Below are 20,416 nucleotides of genomic sequence, written 5' to 3'. Positions count from 1 at the left end.
AACTGATCACAGTATGAACTGATCCACTGGGTCTTCTGCTTGTTTCCTTGAATTTCATGACTCATTTCTGTTGAAGTTTATATGATACAGTAATAGTATACTTTATTTTGCAAGAGTGCAGCCGGTTACACGTCTCGTGTGTTGATATAGTCTATTTTTACGTAACCCAAGGTTTGATGTTGTTCTGTTAGCGGAGATTCCTGCATTGCAGGGGGTGGGAGTAGATGACCCCAGGATCAGGGCTGGATCTAGCGGGTGGCGAGGAAGACCCCCCGCCAGGAGCATATTGGCTTTGAAACATGTCCAGAAATAATCAATCAATCAATCAATCTTGTATGTGTGGAGAGGGGGCGTGGCCCCGAAGGGAAGCTGCTCTGGCCGAGCACAAGCCCCCCTCCCCCCCTCTGGGCAGCCCAACGAGGAGGGAGGGGGAAGGAGGTTGCGCATGCGCCCCACTCCTCCCGAGTTGCTCCCCTCTTCGGTCACTTCCCCCCACTTTCTGCAGTTCAGCAACGGAGGCCGATTAGGGAGACCCCTCGCTGGCCGGGATCAGGTCAGGTTCTGCAAAGGGAGAGGGCTGAGCTGGGTGGACTCGGCTTTGCAAGGGTTAAAGGGAAGCGAGCTGCCTTCCTAGAGAGGACAGGAAGCAAGGGGGGTCCAGGTCCTCCAGAGCCAAGGCCCCTCCCTCCCTCCCCAGTCCTCCTTTCCTGCTTTGGTGTCTCTCCTGCAAGGGCTGCATCGCTGTCCCTTCACTCCGGGGATGATCGGGTGAGTCTCCTCTCTCTCCCCCCCCCCAAAGAGGGTGCAGTTGGGAGACGGGGGGGGTCCCAGGGGGCTGCAGCAGGGGAGGGTGCCTGGGGGGGCAGGACCCTAAGTCAGGGAGGAGAGGGTCCTGCGGGGGGGGGGCAGGTCTGCAAGGCTCTCCTTCCTGGAGATCAGAGGATCCAAAACTCCCCCGAAATCTCCCTTCTTCAAGCAAAGGAGTCCCTAGGACTTTAACTCTGTGTGACGTCGCTCAGCGTCATTGCACAACAGAGGGACATGTGCAAATGGTTTTCCAAAGATGGACGAGGAGGTGGACTAGGAACCCCCCCCCCCATTAAAAGACCCACTAGGAGGAGGGAGGGAGGAAAGGTGGGAAAGAGAAAGGCCAGGAGTAAAGAGAGGGATCCCAACCCATAGTCTGGCTGCTGCATTGCAAACCAGTTTCCCAGCCGTCTCCAAGGGCAGCTCCACACGGAGGCCACTGCAGCAATCCCCTCGCACCCAGAGCATGGCATCTCAGGACCACATCCTCTCTCTCCCAAAGGGATTCTTGCTGGAAAACCAGCCGAGCCGAAAATGGGCGCTGCTACTCACTGAGCCTCCAGGGACCTTGGCATCAATGGCTGTGTGAGTGTTAAGCTGTCTAACAGAATAATAATACTAAATTAGCTGCCTAAATTCCAAGGGAGATGTCTTTGATTGTGCCCACTTGGCCCTCAGGGGGTTGGCCAGATGCATACCTGGCCCTTAATGCAAAGGGGACCCCACCCCAGGAGTCTGCCTTGAGAGCAGCAGAGAGTCCAATTGCAAGAAAAGGAGATAGAAGAAGGGGAGTGGGGGTGGGGTGGGGAGCAATTCCTGAGGACCCCCGGGTGAGGACCCCCACTAGAGCCAAGCATCCATATTTCACAAGATACCAATGACTGACTTGCCAGTCAGTTTTTACTTCATGCATTGACTGGAAGGCAGGAGCAACTAGGCTGATTCACCTCCAATAAATCCCTTCCATTGCCTCCACATTTTGCATTGCAATCTTCCTTGCTGGAGGGCTAGAGGCTGCTTTCTTCTTCTTCTTCTTCTTCTTCTTCTTCTTCTTCTTCTTCTTCTTCTTCTTCTTCTTCCTCTTCTTCTTCCTCTTCCTCTTCCTCTTCCTCTTCCTCTTCCTCTTCCTCTTCCTCTTCTCCCCCTCTTCTTGAGAAGATATTTCATGGTTTGGGCTGTGCTGTCATCCAGTCCTGCCTCCTAGCAAGACTCATCCATGCTTGTTCAGAGAACCATTTTCCTCTCCTGAACTACAAATCCTGTAACAGAACAATGTATTTGCTTTGTAGGATTTGCTAGAGCTTCTCATTAGCACAGGCAGAACTTGGCAGAAGACAAAAGGCTTCCTTCCGGTCTCGCAGAGGCTTCCTGAGACCACAGATGGATGACCGAGACTCAGCTGGCCCTGGAGCAGGAAGAGGCCATGCCATCCAAACTGGGAGCAGTGGGGGATTCTGGGAAAACCCAGTGCAGAAGATCCTGGGTGAGGAGGACACCCTCCGCTCAGAGGTGCAGAGCCAGCAGTTGAGGCGGTTCTGCTGCCAGGAGGCCAAAGGACCCCGAGAGGTTTGCAGCCGACTCTACCACTTTTGCCACCAGTGGCTGAAGCCAGAAAGGCACACGAAAGCTGAGATGCTGGACCTGGTGATCTTGGAGCAGTTCCTGGCTGTCCTTCCCCCAGAGATGGAGAGCTGGGTGAGGGAATGCGGAGCGGAGACCAGTTCCCAGGCGGTGGCCCTGGCCGAAGGTTTCCTCCTGAGTCAGGCAGAGGAGAGAAAGCAGGTGAGAGAGACTTTCCTCTGGATATTCCCAAGGGGCTCCAAAAAGGATGGAGAGCATCCCATAATGCTCTACTGATGACCCATCCTTTTTCTGGGAAGTCATCCATGGAATGAGATCTAACACCCTTAAACTTTTTGTATTTGTAATTCTCTTTCTAATATTTCTCACCATTCATTCTCTCTTTTTAATCCTTGCTGCTCTTTCAGGAAAATGATCATTTTGCAGAAATGGACCTGGATTCCTGTGAGGCAGAGAGGCCTCCGTTGGACACAAGACAGAGGCAGCTGGGTAAGGAGGAAGGTTGTTTTTCTCCGTTTGGTCTCATTCTGTTGCCTTTCCAACTCATCTGAGGGTTATTTTCATATATTTTTTGGGGGGGGGACGACTGTTGGGAACAAGGGTCCAGAGGAGGGGAGATGTATTTCTGCACAACTAACATATGAAATGGGCACAAACCTCCAACTGCTCTCAGCAGGTCAGGCTTTCTCAAAGGCCCATCTGTGTTTAGAGATGCCCTGATTCACCTGTGAGAGAAGCAGGCACTCCTGGCATCCTGCTTACCTTTTTTTCTCTTACAGGTGACAGAATGAAGACAGCAAGACCTCCTTATTCACATTTTCACGGGGGCAGAAAGGAAACAGCAGCTGTGGAACCAGATCAGGTCAGGGGAAGCTGCCTTGTGGGGACAGAGGCCAAGGGATGGAACTGTTGTTGTTTAGTCGTTTAGTCGTGTCCGAAGGGGTGGAACTACAACAACACTTTTGTCTCAGAGGAGGACATTTCCCTTTTTCTTTTAGGGTCCAGTGTCCTTTGAAGACGTCGCTGTTTGTTTCACGGATGAGGAGTGGGCGTTGCTGGATCCTGACCAGAGAGCCCTGCATAAAGAAGTCATGGAGGAGAATCGTGGGATCGTGGCCTCTCTTGGTAAGGCTCCGTGTGGGATCATATATCTGTTTTAAAATTCAATACTGCTCTCTGTGACGAACCTCATACTCCCTTTACCTTTTAATTATACTATCTTATATTTCTTGCTGCTTTTGAAACCTTTTACTAAGCTGTTCTGGCGAACCAGAGCAGCGCATGGAAACGCCATTCATCTTACCGCCGGAACAGTACCTATTTATCTACTTGCAGTTGACATGCATTCGAACTGCTAGGTTGGCAGGAGCAGGGACTGAGCAACTGGAACTCACCCCATTGCGGGGATTCGAAGTGCCAACCTTCTGGTCGGCAAGCAAAAGGTATAGCAGGCTAAAAATTTCATATTCCCTCTCCAAAGGTTCCCCCAATCACTCATCTGAATAGGGTGGCCAAAATCCTAGGCCCATTTAATCATTACCAACTTAACCTCCTCCTCCTTGACTTCCCAGTCAAGGAGGAAGAGGTACATTCTAGAACAGGGGTCTTCAAACTAAGGCCCGGGGGCCGGATGCGGCCCAATCACCTTCTAAATCCGGCCCGCGGACGGTTCGGGAATCAGCATGTTTTTACATGAGTAGAATGTGTCCTTTTATTTAAAATGCATCTCTGGATTATTTGTGGGGCATAGGAATTCGTTCATTTTTTTTTCAAAATGTAGTCCGGCCCCCCACAAGGTCTGAGGGACAGTGGACCTGCCCCCTGCTGAAAAAGTTTGCTGATCCCTGTTCTAGAACGTAGTTTAGTTTTGGTGTCTAACAAATTTTCCAGTTCTGAGGGTTCTGTGCCAAAACCTTTTTTTTTAAAAAAATCTTGCCTGAATGTCTCATTAAGTTGATGGTATTGGAGCTATCCTGCAAGGTATTACTTAATCTATATATCTCTATCTATCTATCTATAAATGTTCCCACTGTTCCCAAGGATGTAACACCCTTCCTCCGTAACGGCTGAACCGAAATGCCACAAATTAGGACAAAGCGTACCTTGCCCATCAGGTAGGGATCTGGCATAATTTTTTATTCCCCCCCCCCCATAAAAGCACACCTTTCATACCTAAAGTAATGATTAAACACAAAAAGTGGTGCGGAAATTAGACATCACCAGCAGAAGCTCTGAAGACTCCAATAGCATCCAATAGAAAGGCAGATCGTGTGCTGTCACCAGCAAAAGCTCTGAAGGGTGGCGCCAAATAATGATGTCATCAACCGGGCAACTGAAACCACCAAGGCAGCCATTACCAGACAACCCACAATGTCAGGCCGGGGCCAAGGAATCGAGATACAGGGCGGAGGCCTCGGCTCGCATTTAAATACTAGCCCAAGCCAAGCTGACAGAAGGCCTCACCTCTACTTTAAAGCCTAGAAACTAGGCCTCAGCTCTACTTTACAGCCCACAGACTAGGCCTCGCCTCTACTTTACAGCCTACAGACTAGGCCTCAGCTCCACTTTACAGACTAGGCCTCAGCTCTACAGCCCTTTAAATACTATCCCGAGTGGAGCCCTGGGTGGGGGGGGAGGGGCCCAAATAGGTCATGGGCTGACGTACAGGGATGAGACACAACCACGGGGGGGGGGACACATAGTCCAGGGGGAAATGGACACACCCTCCCCCTTTCCTGAGAAACAAGGACCCTGAGTCAGGCACAGCAACGCGTCATGGATCGTCACAGGGTGGGGGCAGCCACAGGGATAACCCACAGCAACGCGTGGGAGGGTCAACTAGTGTCATAATAATTTTTAAGCTTTAGTTGATTCTCTTCCTCTTTCAACAACGATTTATATGTTAACCAGCCTCCACTCATGTTTTTTCTCTTAACCGCCTTTGCTTCGAAAGGTGAGTTCAACCAAGGTGCTTCAGGGTCAATTAGATCTTTATATTTACTCCACACCAAATACAACACTTTTCTTACAATGTGATTGAGGTAGCTTTGTGTACCTTGGTCTTATCATAATTGAGGTAGGCACGCCAACCGAATCGGTTGTCATGCCCCTCCAAATCCAACAAGTTCGTATTCAGGAGCAGGCACCACTCCCTGATCCACGTGAAACAGGCTGGTGCATAATAAAGTTTTAGATCAGGTAGACCAAATCCCCCCTTTGATGTTAATTAACAAGGTATGTTTTATTTGAGGTCTTCGTCCTTCCCAGATAAATTTGGATATGTCCTTTTGCCAATTTTTGGCAGTACAGTGGTGCCTCGCTTAACGAATGCCCTGCTTAACGAAATTTTCGCTTAACGAAAGGTTTTTTCTAGCGGAGGTTGCCTCGCTAGACGAATTCGTTTTTGTCTAGCGAATCGCGGTTTCCCATAGGATTGCATTGAAATTCAATTAATGCGTTCCTATGGGCAAAAAAAATTCAAAAAAATTCAGTGCATTCCTATGGGATTCGCTAGACGAAATTTTTCGTTATAAGAAAAAACCCGTGGAACGAATTAAATTCGTCTAGCGAGGCACCACTGTATATTCATTTTAACTGTAGAGATCCATCCCCAAAAAGATAACTTCAATCTATCCCATATCTCCATGTTTCTCTTAATGTCCAACCTGGTCTTAATGTAATTGTCTTGGTGTTATCCAGATACCAAGATATTTCACCTTTGGGGAGGTTTTCAGGTTGGTTAATATTTCTAGTTGTTCTTTTTCTTGAACTGTAGGATTTTTACCCAAACGTTTTGTTTTGGTAAAAAAATACCTTCAGTAGCACCTTAAAGACCAACTAAGTTTTTATTTTGGTATGAGCTTTCGTGTGCATGCACACTTCGTTTTGGAGTTATTTAATTTAAAACCCGCTACTTTACCGTTATTTAGGATTATTTCCAATGATTTAATTAAACTTTCTTCTGGATTTTCAGATGTAATAATTAGATCATCTGCAAAAGCCTTGAGTTTATGTTTTGTCTCCCAGTGTTATACCTTTAATTTTTTTCCCTCTCTTATTTTCTTGTTTAGGACTTCCATCCATAACAAGTATAAATATTAAGGGAGACTGTTATTTCACAATGCTCTGTTTCATATACTGTATTTATAATTATTTTTGCCCTTTGGTTTGCATTGTTGTTGTTGTTTAGTCATTTAGTCGTGTCCAACTCTTCGTGACCCCATGGACCAGAGCACGCCAGGCACTCCTATCTTCCACTGCCTCCCGCAGTTTGGTCAAACTCATGTTCGTAGCTTCGAGAACACTGTCCAACCATCTCGTCCTCTGTCGTCCCCTTCTCCTAGTGCCCTCAATCTTTCCCAACATCAGGGTCTTTTCCAAGGATTCTTCTCTTCTCAGGAGGTGGCCAAGGTATTGGAGCCTCAGCTTCAGGATCTGTCCTTCCAGTGAGCACTCAGGGCTGATTTCCTTAAGAATGGATAGGTTTGATCTTCTTGCAGTCCATGGGACTCTCAAGAGTCTCCTCCAGCACCATAATTCAAAAGCATCAATCCTTCGGCGATCAGCCTTCTTTATGGTCCAGCTCTCACTTCCATACATCACTACTGGGAAAACCATAGCTTTAACTATACGGACCTTTGTCGGCAAGGTGATGTCTCTGCTTTTTAAGATGCTGTCTAGGTTTGTCATTGCTTTTCTCCCAAGAAGCAGGCGTCTTTTAATTTCGTGAGTGCTGTCACCATCTGCAGTGATCAAGGAGCCCAAGGAAGTAAAATCTCTCACTGCCTCCATTTCTTCCCCTTCTATTTGCCAGGAGGTGATGGGACCAGTGGCCATGATCTTGGTTTTTTTGATGTTGAGCTTCAGACCATATTTTGCGCTCTCTTTCACCCTCATTAAAAGGTTCTTTAATTCCTCCTCACTTTCTGCCATCAATTCCTAGGGATTGAGCTGACATGCTCTCCATAGAACAGAACACAAAGCAATTAGGAAGAACAGGAAGAGAACTCCCCTTTTCATACAGAGATATTTATACAAGCTCATGCATTCCCAGCATTCTCAGTGACAGAACACAATATCCTGTGTACAATTTAACTCCTTCATACTAACAGGAAATGCAAGAAAGCAAAGTGGCTGTCCAATGAAGCCTTACAAATAGCGGGGGGAAGAGGGGAAGCAAAATGGGAGGAAGATAGTGAAATATACAGCAAATTGAAAGGAGATTTCCAAAAAATAGCAAGGAGAGACAAGAGGGCCTTCTTAAACGAGCAATACAGAGAAATAGAGGGAAACAATAGAATGGGGAAAACTAGAGATCTGTTGAATAAAATTGGAGATATGAAAGAAATATTTTGTACAAAGATTCAAATCTTTACGAGGACTTAAATAACACTTGTAATGTAACAAGGACGTGAGATACTATGGGAAAATGAAATAACAGAGAAAGATAAAATATGCAAAAGAAAAGGATACCGGTAAATATGGAACCCAGGGAGGGATAGTGGGAAGTCCAAGGTTTCAAGAGAATCCTATATTTCTTATTATTTATATTTGATTGTCTATGTAAACATTTAAATGAAAATCCAATAAGAAAATTAATTATATAAATGATGTCAGTTGATCTTCGTTAATATATGCATCCAACTCTGAAACCACCCATCTAGCCCACATGTTATTCCTCTACAGGTATTACCAGTGTTAACAAGTATTCTTCATGAATTGTGGGCTCTTCTTCTCCAATAGGCACTAATCCATTTCTCTCTTCATTGCAGAACTGGAAATCAATAACAAGGGTGACCAGAACAAATTCCCCACAATGGAAAAGCCTTATAAATATATTGAAAGTGGAAAAAGTTCCCATTCCACTTCCCATCAAAGAAATCCCAATGGGAAGAAACCTTATCAGTGCATAGAATGTGGAAAGAGCTTCAGTCAAAAGGCCAGCCTCACTTCCCATCAAATAATTCATACAGGGGAGAAACCCTATCAGTGCATGGAATGTGGAAAGAGCTTCAGTCACAGCCATGGTCTCATTTCTCATCAAAGAATTCATACAGGGGAGAAACCCTATCAGTGTGTGGACTGTGGAAAGAGCTTCAGTAAGAGCGCCCATCTCACTCGGCATCAGAGAATTCATACAGGGGAGAAACCCTATCAGTGTGTGGAATGTGGAAAGAGCTTCAATCAGGGCCAAAGTCTCACTTCCCATCAAAGGATTCATACAGGGGACAAACCCCATCAGTGTGTGGAATGTGGAAAGAGCTTCAGTAGGAGCTTCTCTCTCACTTCTCATCAAAGAATTCATACAGGAGAGAAACCCTATCAGTGCAAGGAATGTGGAAAGAGCTTCACTAATAGGTCCGATCTCACTTCCCATCAAAGAATTCATACAGGGGAGAAACCCTACCAATGCGTGGAATGTGGAAAGAGATACTGCCGGAGCACGGATCTCACTTTCCATCAAAGAATTCATACAGGGGAGAAACCATATAATTGCTTGGAATGTGGAAAAAGCTTCAGTACCAGCTCTAATCTCACTTCCCATCAAAGAATTCATACAGGGGAGAAACCCTATCAGTGTGTGGAATGTGGAAAGAGCTTCAGTACGAGCTCTGATCTAACCAAGCATCAGAGAATTCATACAGGGCAGAAACCCTATCAGTGTGTGGAATGTGGAAAGAGCTTCAGTCACAACTCCTCTCTCACTTCCCATCAAAGAATTCATACAGGGGAGAAACCCTATAAGTGTGTGGAATGTGGAAAGAGCTTCAGTAAGAGCTCCAACCTCATGACCCATCAAAGAATTCACAGAGGGGAGAAACCCTATCAGTGTTTGAAATGTGGAAAGAGCTTCATTACCAGCTTCTCTCTCACTTCCCATCAAAGAATTCATACAGGAGATAAACCCTATCAATGCGTGGAATGTGGAAAGAGATTCTGCCGGAGTACGGATCTCACTTTCCATCAAAGAATTCATACAGGGGAGAAACCATATAATTGCTTGGAATGTGGAAAGAGCTTCAGGACGAGCTTCGAACTCACTTCCCATCAAAGAATTCATACAGGGGAGAAACCCTATAAGTGTGTGGAATGTGGAAAGAGCTTCAGTCACAACTCCTCTCTCACTTCCCATCAAAGAATTCATACAGGGGAGAAACCCTATCAATGTGTGGAATGTGGAAAGAGCTTCAGTAAGAGCTCCAACCTCATGACCCATCAAAGAATTCACAGAGGGGAGAAACCCTATCAGTGTTTGAAATGTGGAAAGAGCTTCATTACCAGCTTCTCTCTCACTTCCCATCAAATAATTCATACAGGGGATAAACCCTATCCGTGTGTGGAATGTGGAAAGAGCTTCAGCTGTAGTTCTGCTCTCAGTTGCCATCAAAGAATTCATACAGGGGAGAAACCATATCAGTGTGTGGAATGTGGAAAGAGCTTCAGGACGAGCTTCGAACTCACTTCCCATCAAAGAATTCATACAGGGGAGAAACCCTATCAGTGTGTGGAATGTGGAAAGAGCTTCAGTCACAACTCCTCTCTCACTTCCCATCAAAGAATTCATACAGGGGAGAAACCCTATCAGTGTGTGGAATGTGGAAAGAGCTTCATTAAGAGCTCCAACCTCATGACCCATCAGAGAATGCACAGAGGGGAGAAACCCTATCAGTGTGTGGAATGTGGAAAGAGCTTCAGTACGAGCTCCTATCTCACTGAGCACCAGAGAATTCATACAGGGGACAAACCCTATAAGTGTGTGGAATGTGGAAAGAGCTTCAGTAAGAGCTCCAACCTCATGACCCATCAGAGAATGCACAGAGGGGAGAAACCTTATCAGTGCGTGGAATGTGGAAAGAGCTTCAGTACGAGCTCCTATCTCGCTAAGCACCAGAGAATTCACAGAGGGGTGAAATCCTAGCAGTGCATGGAATGTGGAAAGTGCTTCAGTCACAGGCACAGTCTCATTTCCCATCAAAGAATTCATATGGAAGAAACCATATAATTGCTTTCGCTATATCTCCTCCCCCTGTTCTCATCAAATAATTCGTACAAAGGGCGAAAAAACCCTTCATTATACAGCTTTAGGCTTCAGGGAAAAACACACCTCTTTACCCAACCCTTTGGCTGATTGATATCAAATGGCCTTTTAAAATGTGGTGACTTGGGGGGTTTACAGTTTTTTAATTTTCTTTTTTATTTCTTGTACAGTGGTGCCTCGCTAGACGAATTTAATTCGTTCTGCGAGTCGCTTCGTATAGCGAAAAGTTTGTTTTGGGAAGCGGCTCCCATAGGAACGCATTGAAGTGCTGTTTCCCATAGGGTGCCTCGCAAGTCAGGAAAAAAATTTGTATTGCGAGGCACCGTATGGGACGAAAAAAATTGTCTTGCAAAGCGCACCATAGGAAACTTCGTCTTGCGAGTCTCCATTGAAATCACAAAATGAGTTTTTCGTATTGTGAGGCATTTGTCTAGTGAGGTACCACTGTATTGTGATTTAATGTTGAAACTGGCCATAGGGTATAGGAGGCAAGTCTTAGAAATGGAAAGATCTTTGCTCCCCCTAAAAAAATTGAGGGGCCACCCCCCCGGTTGATAGGCATTGCCATTCTAATGCCAGGCATGCAGCAGATCGTGTGGTTGATCACACAAGGCAGGGTGTCCCTGCCCCCCCCCCCAGGTTGGCACCCCTGGTATAGGGCGGTATAGAAATTAAATAAATGCATAAACTAAGACAATCTTGGAACAGACTGGAAAGAGAAGTTGCTGAATTGGAACTCATTACCAAGCTTAAAACCATGGATCCACCTGGGATGAATAGAGACATCGGATTCTTATCTCATTATGCATGATCAAGCTTTCTTTAGCGCCTCAGCCCTTGCTCCCCCCCCCCAGGACTAATTGCAGCCATCAGCAGCCGTTAACAGCCATCCAGAGTTTTACCACTCCCATCAGACCATCACCCATTCCCACCCACCCCCACCACCCTCTGTATATACATAAGGGTCTGGCTTTTCTGTTTCAAGTGTATCTGAAGAGGTGTGCATGCACACGAAAGCTCATACCAAAATAAAAACTTAGTTGGTCTTTAAGGTGCTACTGAAGGATTTTTTTTATTTTGCTTCGACTCAGACCAACACGGATACCTACCTGTAACTAAGACAATCTTGGTTGTCTTCATTTGCATATGTTCCAGCTTGTCAATATCCTTTTTATTTATTACCATTTTTAAAATTCATGTGCCTTATATTTCACAATATAAACATAAAGGATGAAAGCATGATGTCAAGGGGTTCTTGCAACTACTCCAGAGTAACGACACTCCACATGCTTATCTTTCAACAGTGTTTTATTGGTGCACTCTATTTACAGTGAGCTAGGTGTAGAAAACGTGTCTCCTCATTCCGATGCAGAATCCGGCACTGCCCCTCCCGGTGATTTCCTCCAACATAAGAGTCTTGGAACAGTAAATCTCCTTCCCCTTTTTCTCCTGCGTAATTCTGGACCCGGAGGAAAGGGTCTACGCTCCATGCTTTCCTTCTCCCCCCCTTTCCCCCTCCGTCTCCCCCCTCCTGTGTAGCCGGGGCTCTGCCATGCTGCCAGAGCCCCGGCACTCTCCCTCCACTTCCTGACAGGTTTCCTCAGCGCCTTTGCTTCCATCACTGCTTGGGGAGGAGCTACTTCTGATGCAAGGGGGAGGTTCTCTATACTGTCTCCCATGGGCGTATCCAGGATCAAAACTAGGGGGGGGCAAGCCATGTTCAGTTCCCCGTTGGCCCGATGCAGTGGTGAACTTTCCACCTGGGTGGCAGCGGAGCCCCCTTCTTGCAGCACCCTCCCCACATTGGCACCCAGGACCATCTTAAGCATATCCGACGATCCCTCCGGTGCCTGCCGTTTCCCAGAGTTGTTGACCTTTTTTAAGGGGGGAACCCCAAGGTTGTTGACCTTTTTTATGAAAGGTTCCCCAGATTTGCTGACCTTTTTTAAGGGAGCTGACACCACCACGCTTACACTCTTAATCTCAGGGTTGCGGTTCCAAGCCCCATGTTGGGCAAAAGATTCCTGCATTGAAGGGAGTTGGACTAGATGATCCTGGTGGTTCCCTTCCAACTCTGCAAATGGTTCTGTTATTCTGTTGTATCTGAAGGCCTGTTCACAGGGAAGATGCAGCAAACTTGTTTTGTGAGAGATGCTTGTGGTGTGATTCCTGCACTGGAGGGGGTTGGTCTAGAGGACCCTTGGGGGTCCCAACCATCCAGTTCTGTGATACTATGATTAAAATACTCAGCAAAGGTGTGCAGAAGAGAGACAAATACATATTTCCATCTGAAAAGTTGGTATTGAGGCAAATGTGAAGAATAACCAACAGAAACAAAACCATGGTGTGTGCATTTTTATAACAAAATAAATCTACATTAGAGTTGTTGTTTTAGTTGCAGGATACACCCCCCCTTTTGTGGTTTTGAGTGATCTATATCCATACCTTTGAATTGATAAACATGTCTTTGCTTCAGAAAATTAAGTATTCACAGCTCCCCAAACCCATTTGGGAAACTTCTTAATACTGATGTTTATGTAGTCACAAGGTGCAGTTTAGATACATTGTGGGGGAGGGGGATTTGTTATCCAATTTCTCTATCTTCTTACTTCAGTGTCCCAGGGCTTTGTTTATTTATTCTTAAACAACAACCCTTTTTTGCTGTACAAATTTGATGAAAAGATGATCTACATGCAGCACTCTTCTCTGGTGCTCAGTGATGGAGGGGAGAAACACATGTTAACAAAGGGGGGGGAACACTTCTCAGTTAGCTCATAATGTCCCCTGCTGTTCAGTTGGGATCGTAAAGGGTATGCCTTAATGAAGGCAGGTGAGGTGGAAAAAAAACCTAATGAGCGTGTTCCTTCTGCATTGAAAAATCACTTAGGAGCTGCAAGAACTTTTGTGTTAGCAGAATGCACAAATTGGGTCTGAAATCATCACATGCACACCAAGATCACAAAGGCCTGACTCTTGGTGCAGCAATAACCAATTTTGCACCTTGTGTCTTCCCCCCCCCCCTTTTTCCTCAAGGTTTGAATTTATGGTGATCTAGTGAAAAGGGACCTAATTTTATTGTCCTTTTTTTGTTTTCTTAGTGCATAAGGAATGTGGGAGAGAAAGTGTTCTCTACTGCATGCTGTTTAAAGGAGTAGCTTTGACTAGCCAGTAGCCTGTGCAGTTTTTAAACTCCTGGAACAGTCCCCAGGGTGAGTCACACCATTTAAGATAGAACTTGTTGTTGTTTAGTCGTTTAGTCATGTCCGACTCTTCGTGACCCCCTGGACCAGAGCACACCAGGCACTCCTGTCTTGCACTGCCTCCCGCAGTTTGGTCAGACTCATGTTCGTAGCTTCGAGAACACTGTCCAACCATCTCATCCTCTGTCATGCACCCCATCTTTCCCAACATCAGGGTTTTTTCCAGGGAGTCTTCTCATGAGGTGGCCAAAGTATTGGAGCCTCAGCTTCACGATCTGTCCTTCCAGGGAGCACTCAGGGCTGATTTCCTTAAGAATGGATAGGTTTGATCTTCTTGCAGTCCATGGGACTCTCAAGAGTCTCCTCCAGCACCACAATTCAAAAGCATCAATTCTTCGGTGATCAGCCTTCTTTATGGTCCAGTTCTCACTTCCATACATCACTACTGGGAAAACCATAGCTTTAACTATACGGACCTTTGTAGGCAAGGTGATGTCTCTGCTTTTTAAGATGCTGTCTAGGTTTGTCATTGCTTTTCTCCCAAGAAGCAGGCGTCTCTTAATTTCGTGACTGCTGTCGCCATCTGCAGTGATCAAGGAGCCCAAGAAGGTGAAATCTCTCACTGCCTCCATTTCTTCCCCTTCTATTTGCCAGGAGGTGATGGGACCAGTGGCCATGATCTTGGTTTTTTTGATGTTGAGCTTCAGACCATATTTTGCGCTCTCCTCTTTCACCCTCATTAAAAGGTTCTTTAATTCCTCCTCGCTTTCTGCCATCAAGGTTGTGTCATCTGCATATCTGAGGTTGTTGATATTTCTTCCGGCAATCTTAATTCCGGCTTGGGATTCATCTAGTCCAGCATTTCGCATGATGAATTCTGCATATAAGTTAAATAAGCAGGGAGACAATATACAACCTTGTCGTACTCCTTTCCCAATTTTGAACCAATCAGTTGTTCCATATCCAGTTCTAACTGTAGCTTCTTGTCCCACATAGAGATTTCTCAGGAGACAGATGAGGTGATCAGGCACTCCCATTTCTTTAAGAACTTGCCATAGTTTGCTGTGGTCAACACAGTCAAAGGCTTTTGCATAGTCAATGAAGCAGAAGTAGATGTTTTTCTGGAACTCTCTAGCTTTCTCCATAATCCAGCGCATGTTTGCTATTTGGTCTCTGGTTCCTCTGCCCTTTCGAAATCCAGCTTGCACTTCTGGGAGTTCTCGGTCCACATACTGCTTAAGCCTGCCTTGTAGAATTTTAAGCATAACCTTGCTAGCGTGTGAAATGAGCGCAATTGTGCGGTAGTTGGAGCATTCTTTGGCACTGCCCTTCTTTGGAATTGGGATGTAGACTGATCTTCTCCAATCCTCTGGCCATTGCTGAGTTTTCCAAACTTGCTGGCATATTGGGTGTAGCACCTTAACAGCATCATCTTTTAAAATTTTAAATAGTTCAGCTGGAATATCATCACTTCCACTGGCCTTGTTATTAGCAGTGCTTTCTAAGGCCCATTTGACTTCACTCTCCAAGATGTCTGGCTCAAGGTCAGCAACCACACTACCTGGGGTGTACGAAACCTCCATGTCTTTCTGGTATAATTCCTCTGTGTATTCTTGCCACCTCTTCTTGATGTCTTCTGCTTCTGTTAGGTCCTTACCACTTTTGTCCTTGATTATGGTAATCTTTGTACGAAATGTTCCTTTCATGTCTCCAATTTTCTTGAACAGATCTCTGGTTTTCCCCATTCTATTGTTTTCCTCTATTTCTTTGCATTGCTCATTTAAGAAGACCCTCTTGTCTCTCCTTGCTGTTTTTTGGAAATCTGCATTCAGTTTCCTGGGTCTTTCCCTTTCTCCCTTGCATTTTGCTTGCCTCCTCTCCTCCGCTATTTGTAAGGCCTCGTTGGACAGCCATTTTGCTTTCTTGCATTTCCTTTTCCTTGGGATGGTTTTCGTTGCTGCCTCCTGTATAATGTTACGAGCCTCCATCCATAGTTCTTCAGGCACTCTGTCCACCAAATCTAAATCCTTAAACCTGTTCCTCACTTCCACTGTGTATTCATAAGGGATTTGATTCAGATTGTATCTTACTGGCCCAGTGGTTTTTTCCTACTTTCTTCAGTTTAAGCTGGAATTTTGCTATAAGAAGCTGATGATCTGAGTTACAGTCAGCTCCAGGTCTTGTTTTTGCTGACTATATATAGCTTCTCCATCTTTGGCTGCAGAGAATATAATCAATCTGATTTCGATGCTGCCCATTTGGTGATATCCATGTGTAGAGTCGTCTCTTGTGTTGTTGGAAGAGAGTGTTTGTGATGACCAGCTCTCTTGACAGAACTCTATTAGCCTTTGCCCTGCTTCATTTTGAACTCCAAGGCCAAACTTGCCAGTTGTTCCTTTTATCTCTTGATTCCCTACTTTAGCATTCCAATCCCCTGTAATGAGAAGAACATCCTTCTTTGGTGTCATTTCTAGAAGGTGTTGTAGGTCTTCATAGAATTGGTCTATTTCACTTTCTTCAGCTCCGGTAGTTGGTGCATAAACTTGGATTACTGTGATGTTAAAAGGTCTGCCTTGGATTCGTATCGAGATCATTCTGTCATTTTTGAGATTGCATCCCATTACAGCTTTTGCCACTCTTTTATTGGTATGAGGGCCACTCCATTTCTACTACGGGATTTTTGCCCACAGTAGTAGATATGATAGTCACCCGAACTGAATTCGCCCATTCCCTTCCATTTTAGTTCACTGATGCCCAGGATGTCGATATTTATTCTTTTCATCTCATTTTTTACCACATCCAGCTTACCTCCATTCATGGTTCTTACATTCCAGGTTCCTATGCAATATTTTTCTTTACAGCATCGGACTTTCCTTTCGCTTCCAGGCATATCCGCAACTGAGCGTCCTTTCGGCTTTGGCCCAGCCGCTTCATCAGCTCTGAATCTACTTGTACTTGTCCTCCGCTCTTCCTCAGTAGCATGTTGGATGCCTTCCGACCTGAGGGGCTCATCTTCCAGCGTCATAACTTTTATATGCCTGTTGTCTTTGTCCATGGAGTTTTCTTGGCAGGGATACTGGAGTGGCTTGCCAGTTCCTTCTCCAGGTGGATCACGTTTAGTCAAAACTCTCCACTATGACCTGTCCATCTTGGGTGGCCCTGCATGGCATAGCTCATAGCAGGCAAGATAAAGTTACAATAAAGCTAACTACTTGCCCCAACGAGCTAGGCTGACCTTCACTGGCCGAAGATGGGGGGGGGGAAGCCACACTCCCACAAAGACAAATAAAATAAAATAAAATAAAACAGCCGTGCAGCCGGGACATGCTTCCCTCAGCCACACACACGCCCCACAAAGATATGTTATTGTCACAGATGGGTGTTGGCTACTCCCAAGTAAGCACTCCACACATCCTCTGGATTTTCAGAGTTTTATTGTGCATGCTATATACAGTGGTGAGATGTCTCAAATCATGTCTGCTCTGCATGGGGCAGAAGCCCACAATGGCGTCTTGTGGGCTCTGACCCCTCTTTTAAGACTGGGCATCCAAACGCCCCTCCTCCTTGCTCTACGGGTCCTCCGTGGTCCCAAACCAGTCTCCTGAGGGGCCCTTCTACTTACTCCCTCCTTTCCAGCCCCTGCTGAAGCTAGCTCCTCCCCAGCTTCCCTTCTCCCAGCCTGGAGCTGAGCCTCCAGGACTCTGCAGAGCCCTGGACCCTTCTTAACCCTTCCTGTTCCTGGTTTTCCCTCCCAGACTTGCTGCTGCTCTCCCATCTGATGGAAGTAAGCAGAGTGGGCTGCTCTCTGCAAGCCCTCTCTCTTACAGTTATTAATCCCAACAGAGGCAAAGACGGGGAGTGAGGAGTAAGGGGGGAGGAGCCAAGCAGCAGCAGGAAGGGGAAAAACGCTCCCAGATGCAGGAAGGGAAAAACGCTCAGCCACACTCCCAGATGCCCCCCTCCCCACCAAAAGCCTTTGCTAAACTGTAAAGCAGTTAAAAGGCAGAACATTCCCAATTAAGAAGTAATCAGCAAAGAAAAAAGCCTCCGAAACAAGATCCCCCCCCCCGCAGGTACAAGCCCTGATCCCCGAACGTTACCACTCCCAGGGAAAAGGAACCTATTCCGCTTCTGTGGACAAGCCAGGAAAAGCCGAAAGGGGCGAGCGGCGAGGTGCTGCCTGCTCAAAGCCCAAGGTAATCAGCTGAGCGAAGGAGGACTGGAGGCAATAAGGAAGGATGGCTCAGGGCTGCCGTCGGCTGTTTGAATGCAACTAAACCCCGCCCCCGAGCCAGCCCTATTGGCTGGGTGCAGTAGGCAGGGCGTGGCAGCTGGGACGGCTAAGGCAAGGAGCCGATAGCCCCCTTGCCAACACAGGGAACCGGCTCCCGCTCCCAACTCCTCCCCTTTGAGAGGCTTTGCCAGAGAGACAGCCAGGGAGGGAGCGGGGAGGAGGTCGGGGAGCCGCTTTTGCCACGCTTATTTTTAAGCTTATTTTTTGCTTCTAGAGGGGGGCAACGCCTCCCTGCCCCCCTGGCTATGCCCCTGAGGGAGGGGGAGGGGAGCCGCTTTTCAGGGAGCTGGCGGGAGTCGCCAGTAACCCAAAGGGAAGGACGGCTCTGGTCGGCGAGCTGCCGTGTCGGGTGTTTAATTTATTTTATTTTATTGCTTCTAGAGGGGGGCAGTGTCCCCCTGCCCCGTGCTGGGTACGCCCCTGCTGTCTCCCTCTTACACATGACTTTCTCAAAAAACAAGTCAAGCCAGATAAATCTCTCCTCACATTTTTTGGATTTCAGTAAGGCTTTTTATAAGGTCCCTGTGATATTTACGTGAGGAAGCTGGTAAAATGTGAGCTGTCAGATGGATTTGACTGACCAAAGCCAAAGGTTCCTCCTCATCCTGGGGGAAAGTGACAAGAGGGGTGCTGCAGGGTTCTCTCCTGGGCTCGTTCTTGTTCAACGTCTTTATAAATGACTTGGATGAAGGAACTGAGGGGATGCTCATCACATTTGCAGACGACACCAAACGGGGAGTGGAGGCCAATATCTCAGAAGGCAGAATCAGATCAAGGGAAGGAATAGTACCACTTTATTCTGCCTTGGTCAGAACCCACCTAGAATACTATGTTCAATTATGGGCACCACGATTTAAGTATCTTAAATTTTGTTTGCCAGGGAAAACGAAGAAGGTGGGGGAACACAATCCATATTCCTTTTATAACATGTGGCCAATGTTTATTGAATACATAAATTGTTAAGAATGCACCTAGCATAGACTTCCTCTTTCCGGCGATGGGAAATGGCTTCAGACCCCGGCCGTGCCAGGAATTCAGGGCTGATATGGGGGTAATTAGCCCTGGCAGACTCCCCAGGATGGGGGAAGACTGTCTCGAAGACCCGCAGATGCATTGTGCAAGCGGCAGGACACTGGGTCAAGAGCATAGCACTCTCTGAAGCCACTCCCACAGTCGGGAATATCTGCTTTCATAAAATAATCAGATTTGGACAATTAGCAGACATAGTCTGGATCGAAGGAAATGGGAAAAAACGCAGATTTTTACAGCCCCTGGCTTGGACTTCACAGCTCAATTTAAAGGAGACTCTCATCATGATATTCGGATCTACACAGTATGTGCTCTTGTTTTTATAATACTACAAAGGGCTTTTCCAAGCCAAGCCCCATTAAGAAACTTAATTTACTTTGAAGGGTACAGATGGACTTTCATTTATAATTGGATATTTAATTGCACAGCTTTATTCAACTCGAGAGACTTGATAAGGAAAAGGTTGGCCTCTAATAAATCAATTCCTGTGTATTCTAAAATGGCGCTGATGCAGCACAGTGTTTCTGGCTGATTTTGTATCTGAGCTGAGTTAATACGTTGGACAACATGCAGTGCAGCTCTGTTTGCAGGATTTATTCATTGGGTGCCAGAGAGAAGCTATCGGATGGCTAGCAGCCCCCGGAGATTGATTTGCCATGACTGAAAAATCATTCTTTTATAAAAAATGAAAAAATGGTATTGCAGTTCTAAAAAGGCTCAAGAAAGCAATTCCTGTAGTAGTTGGCATCTTAGCGAGCCCAATGCCACTCTGCCCACTGTCTCCCTCCCAGCTAACTAATCTGGAAAGCCGTCCTGTTATCTCTGCAAGGACTTCAGTGTCCCTTCAATTAGCAAAATAAAAAAAATCCTTCAGTAGCACCTTAAAGACCAACTAAGTTTTTATTTTGGTATGAGCTTTCGTGTGCATGCACACTTCATACCAAAATAAAAGCTCATACCAAAATAAAAACTTAGTTGGTCTTTAAGGTGCTACTGAAGGAATTTTTTTATTTTGCTTCGACTCAGACCAACACGGCTACCTACCCTTCAATTAGCAATTCAGCATTTCTGGAAGAGGAAATGATATACCTTTGTATATTAGCATAAAAAAATATGTATTACTCATTTTTTTTAATTTTTTGGAGCCCAAGATGCAATTTATTGCAAAATCCTTTTACAGATACCGGTGGGATAAAAATATGGAACGCTTCACGAATTTGCGTGTCATCCTTGCGCAGGGGCCATGCTAATCTTCTCTGTATCGTTCCAATTTTTTAGTATATGTGCTGCCGAAGCGAGCACTGTATTACTCATTTATGATGAGAATATGATTTTGTGTGAAGTTGGGGAAATCTTTGTGTGTGTTAAAAACTTTGGCATTCTGGGACAAGGCAAACTACAGCCTCCTGGGAATGTGCTTTTGTCTCCCCTTAAGATTAATGTCTCTCTGTCAGTTTATTCCTGTCT

General features: G+C 45.9%; 2 protein-coding genes and 1 non-coding gene across 5 annotated transcripts in view; 1 reads left to right on the top strand and 2 right to left on the bottom strand.

The window, feature by feature from the left end:
- LOC118078482 (zinc finger protein 883-like) overlaps nucleotides 1–20,416 on the top strand; it is a 277,980-nt gene that overhangs the window by 2,265 nt on the left and 255,299 nt on the right. Inside the window, exons 1-6 of one of the 3 annotated variants that reach the window (XM_060274069.1) lie at nucleotides 363–768; nucleotides 2,097–2,589; nucleotides 2,796–2,877; nucleotides 3,168–3,250; nucleotides 3,387–3,513; nucleotides 8,160–14,196. In XM_060274069.1, coding sequence (XP_060130052.1) covers nucleotides 2,188–2,589; nucleotides 2,796–2,877; nucleotides 3,168–3,250; nucleotides 3,387–3,513; nucleotides 8,160–10,306 — 2,841 coding nt within the window. In that variant the 5' untranslated portion in view covers nucleotides 363–768; nucleotides 2,097–2,187 and the 3' untranslated portion in view covers nucleotides 10,307–14,196. Of the gene's footprint in view, nucleotides 1–342; nucleotides 769–2,096; nucleotides 2,590–2,795; nucleotides 2,878–3,167; nucleotides 3,251–3,386; nucleotides 3,514–8,159; nucleotides 14,197–20,416 lie in introns of those variants that run through there. The other 2 variants (XM_060274074.1, XM_060274071.1) reach the window with 2 other exon arrangements.
- The window catches only part of LOC132592054 (zinc finger protein 260-like), a 140,096-nt gene that overhangs the window by 82,548 nt on the left and 37,132 nt on the right, over nucleotides 1–20,416 (bottom strand). The gene's annotated exons all lie outside the window — the stretch shown is intronic.
- Nucleotides 20,143–20,251, bottom strand: LOC118085807 (U6 spliceosomal RNA). The gene has a single exon (XR_004692684.1). It is a non-coding gene; the product is annotated as a U6 spliceosomal RNA (small nuclear RNA).

Source organism: Zootoca vivipara, chromosome 4, assembly GCF_963506605.1.
Source record: "Zootoca vivipara chromosome 4, rZooViv1.1, whole genome shotgun sequence".
Classification (NCBI taxonomy): Eukaryota; Metazoa; Chordata; class Lepidosauria; order Squamata; family Lacertidae; genus Zootoca; species Zootoca vivipara.
The sequence above is the reverse complement of the archived record's forward strand: the minus strand, read 5'-3'. Positions and strand labels throughout refer to the sequence as shown.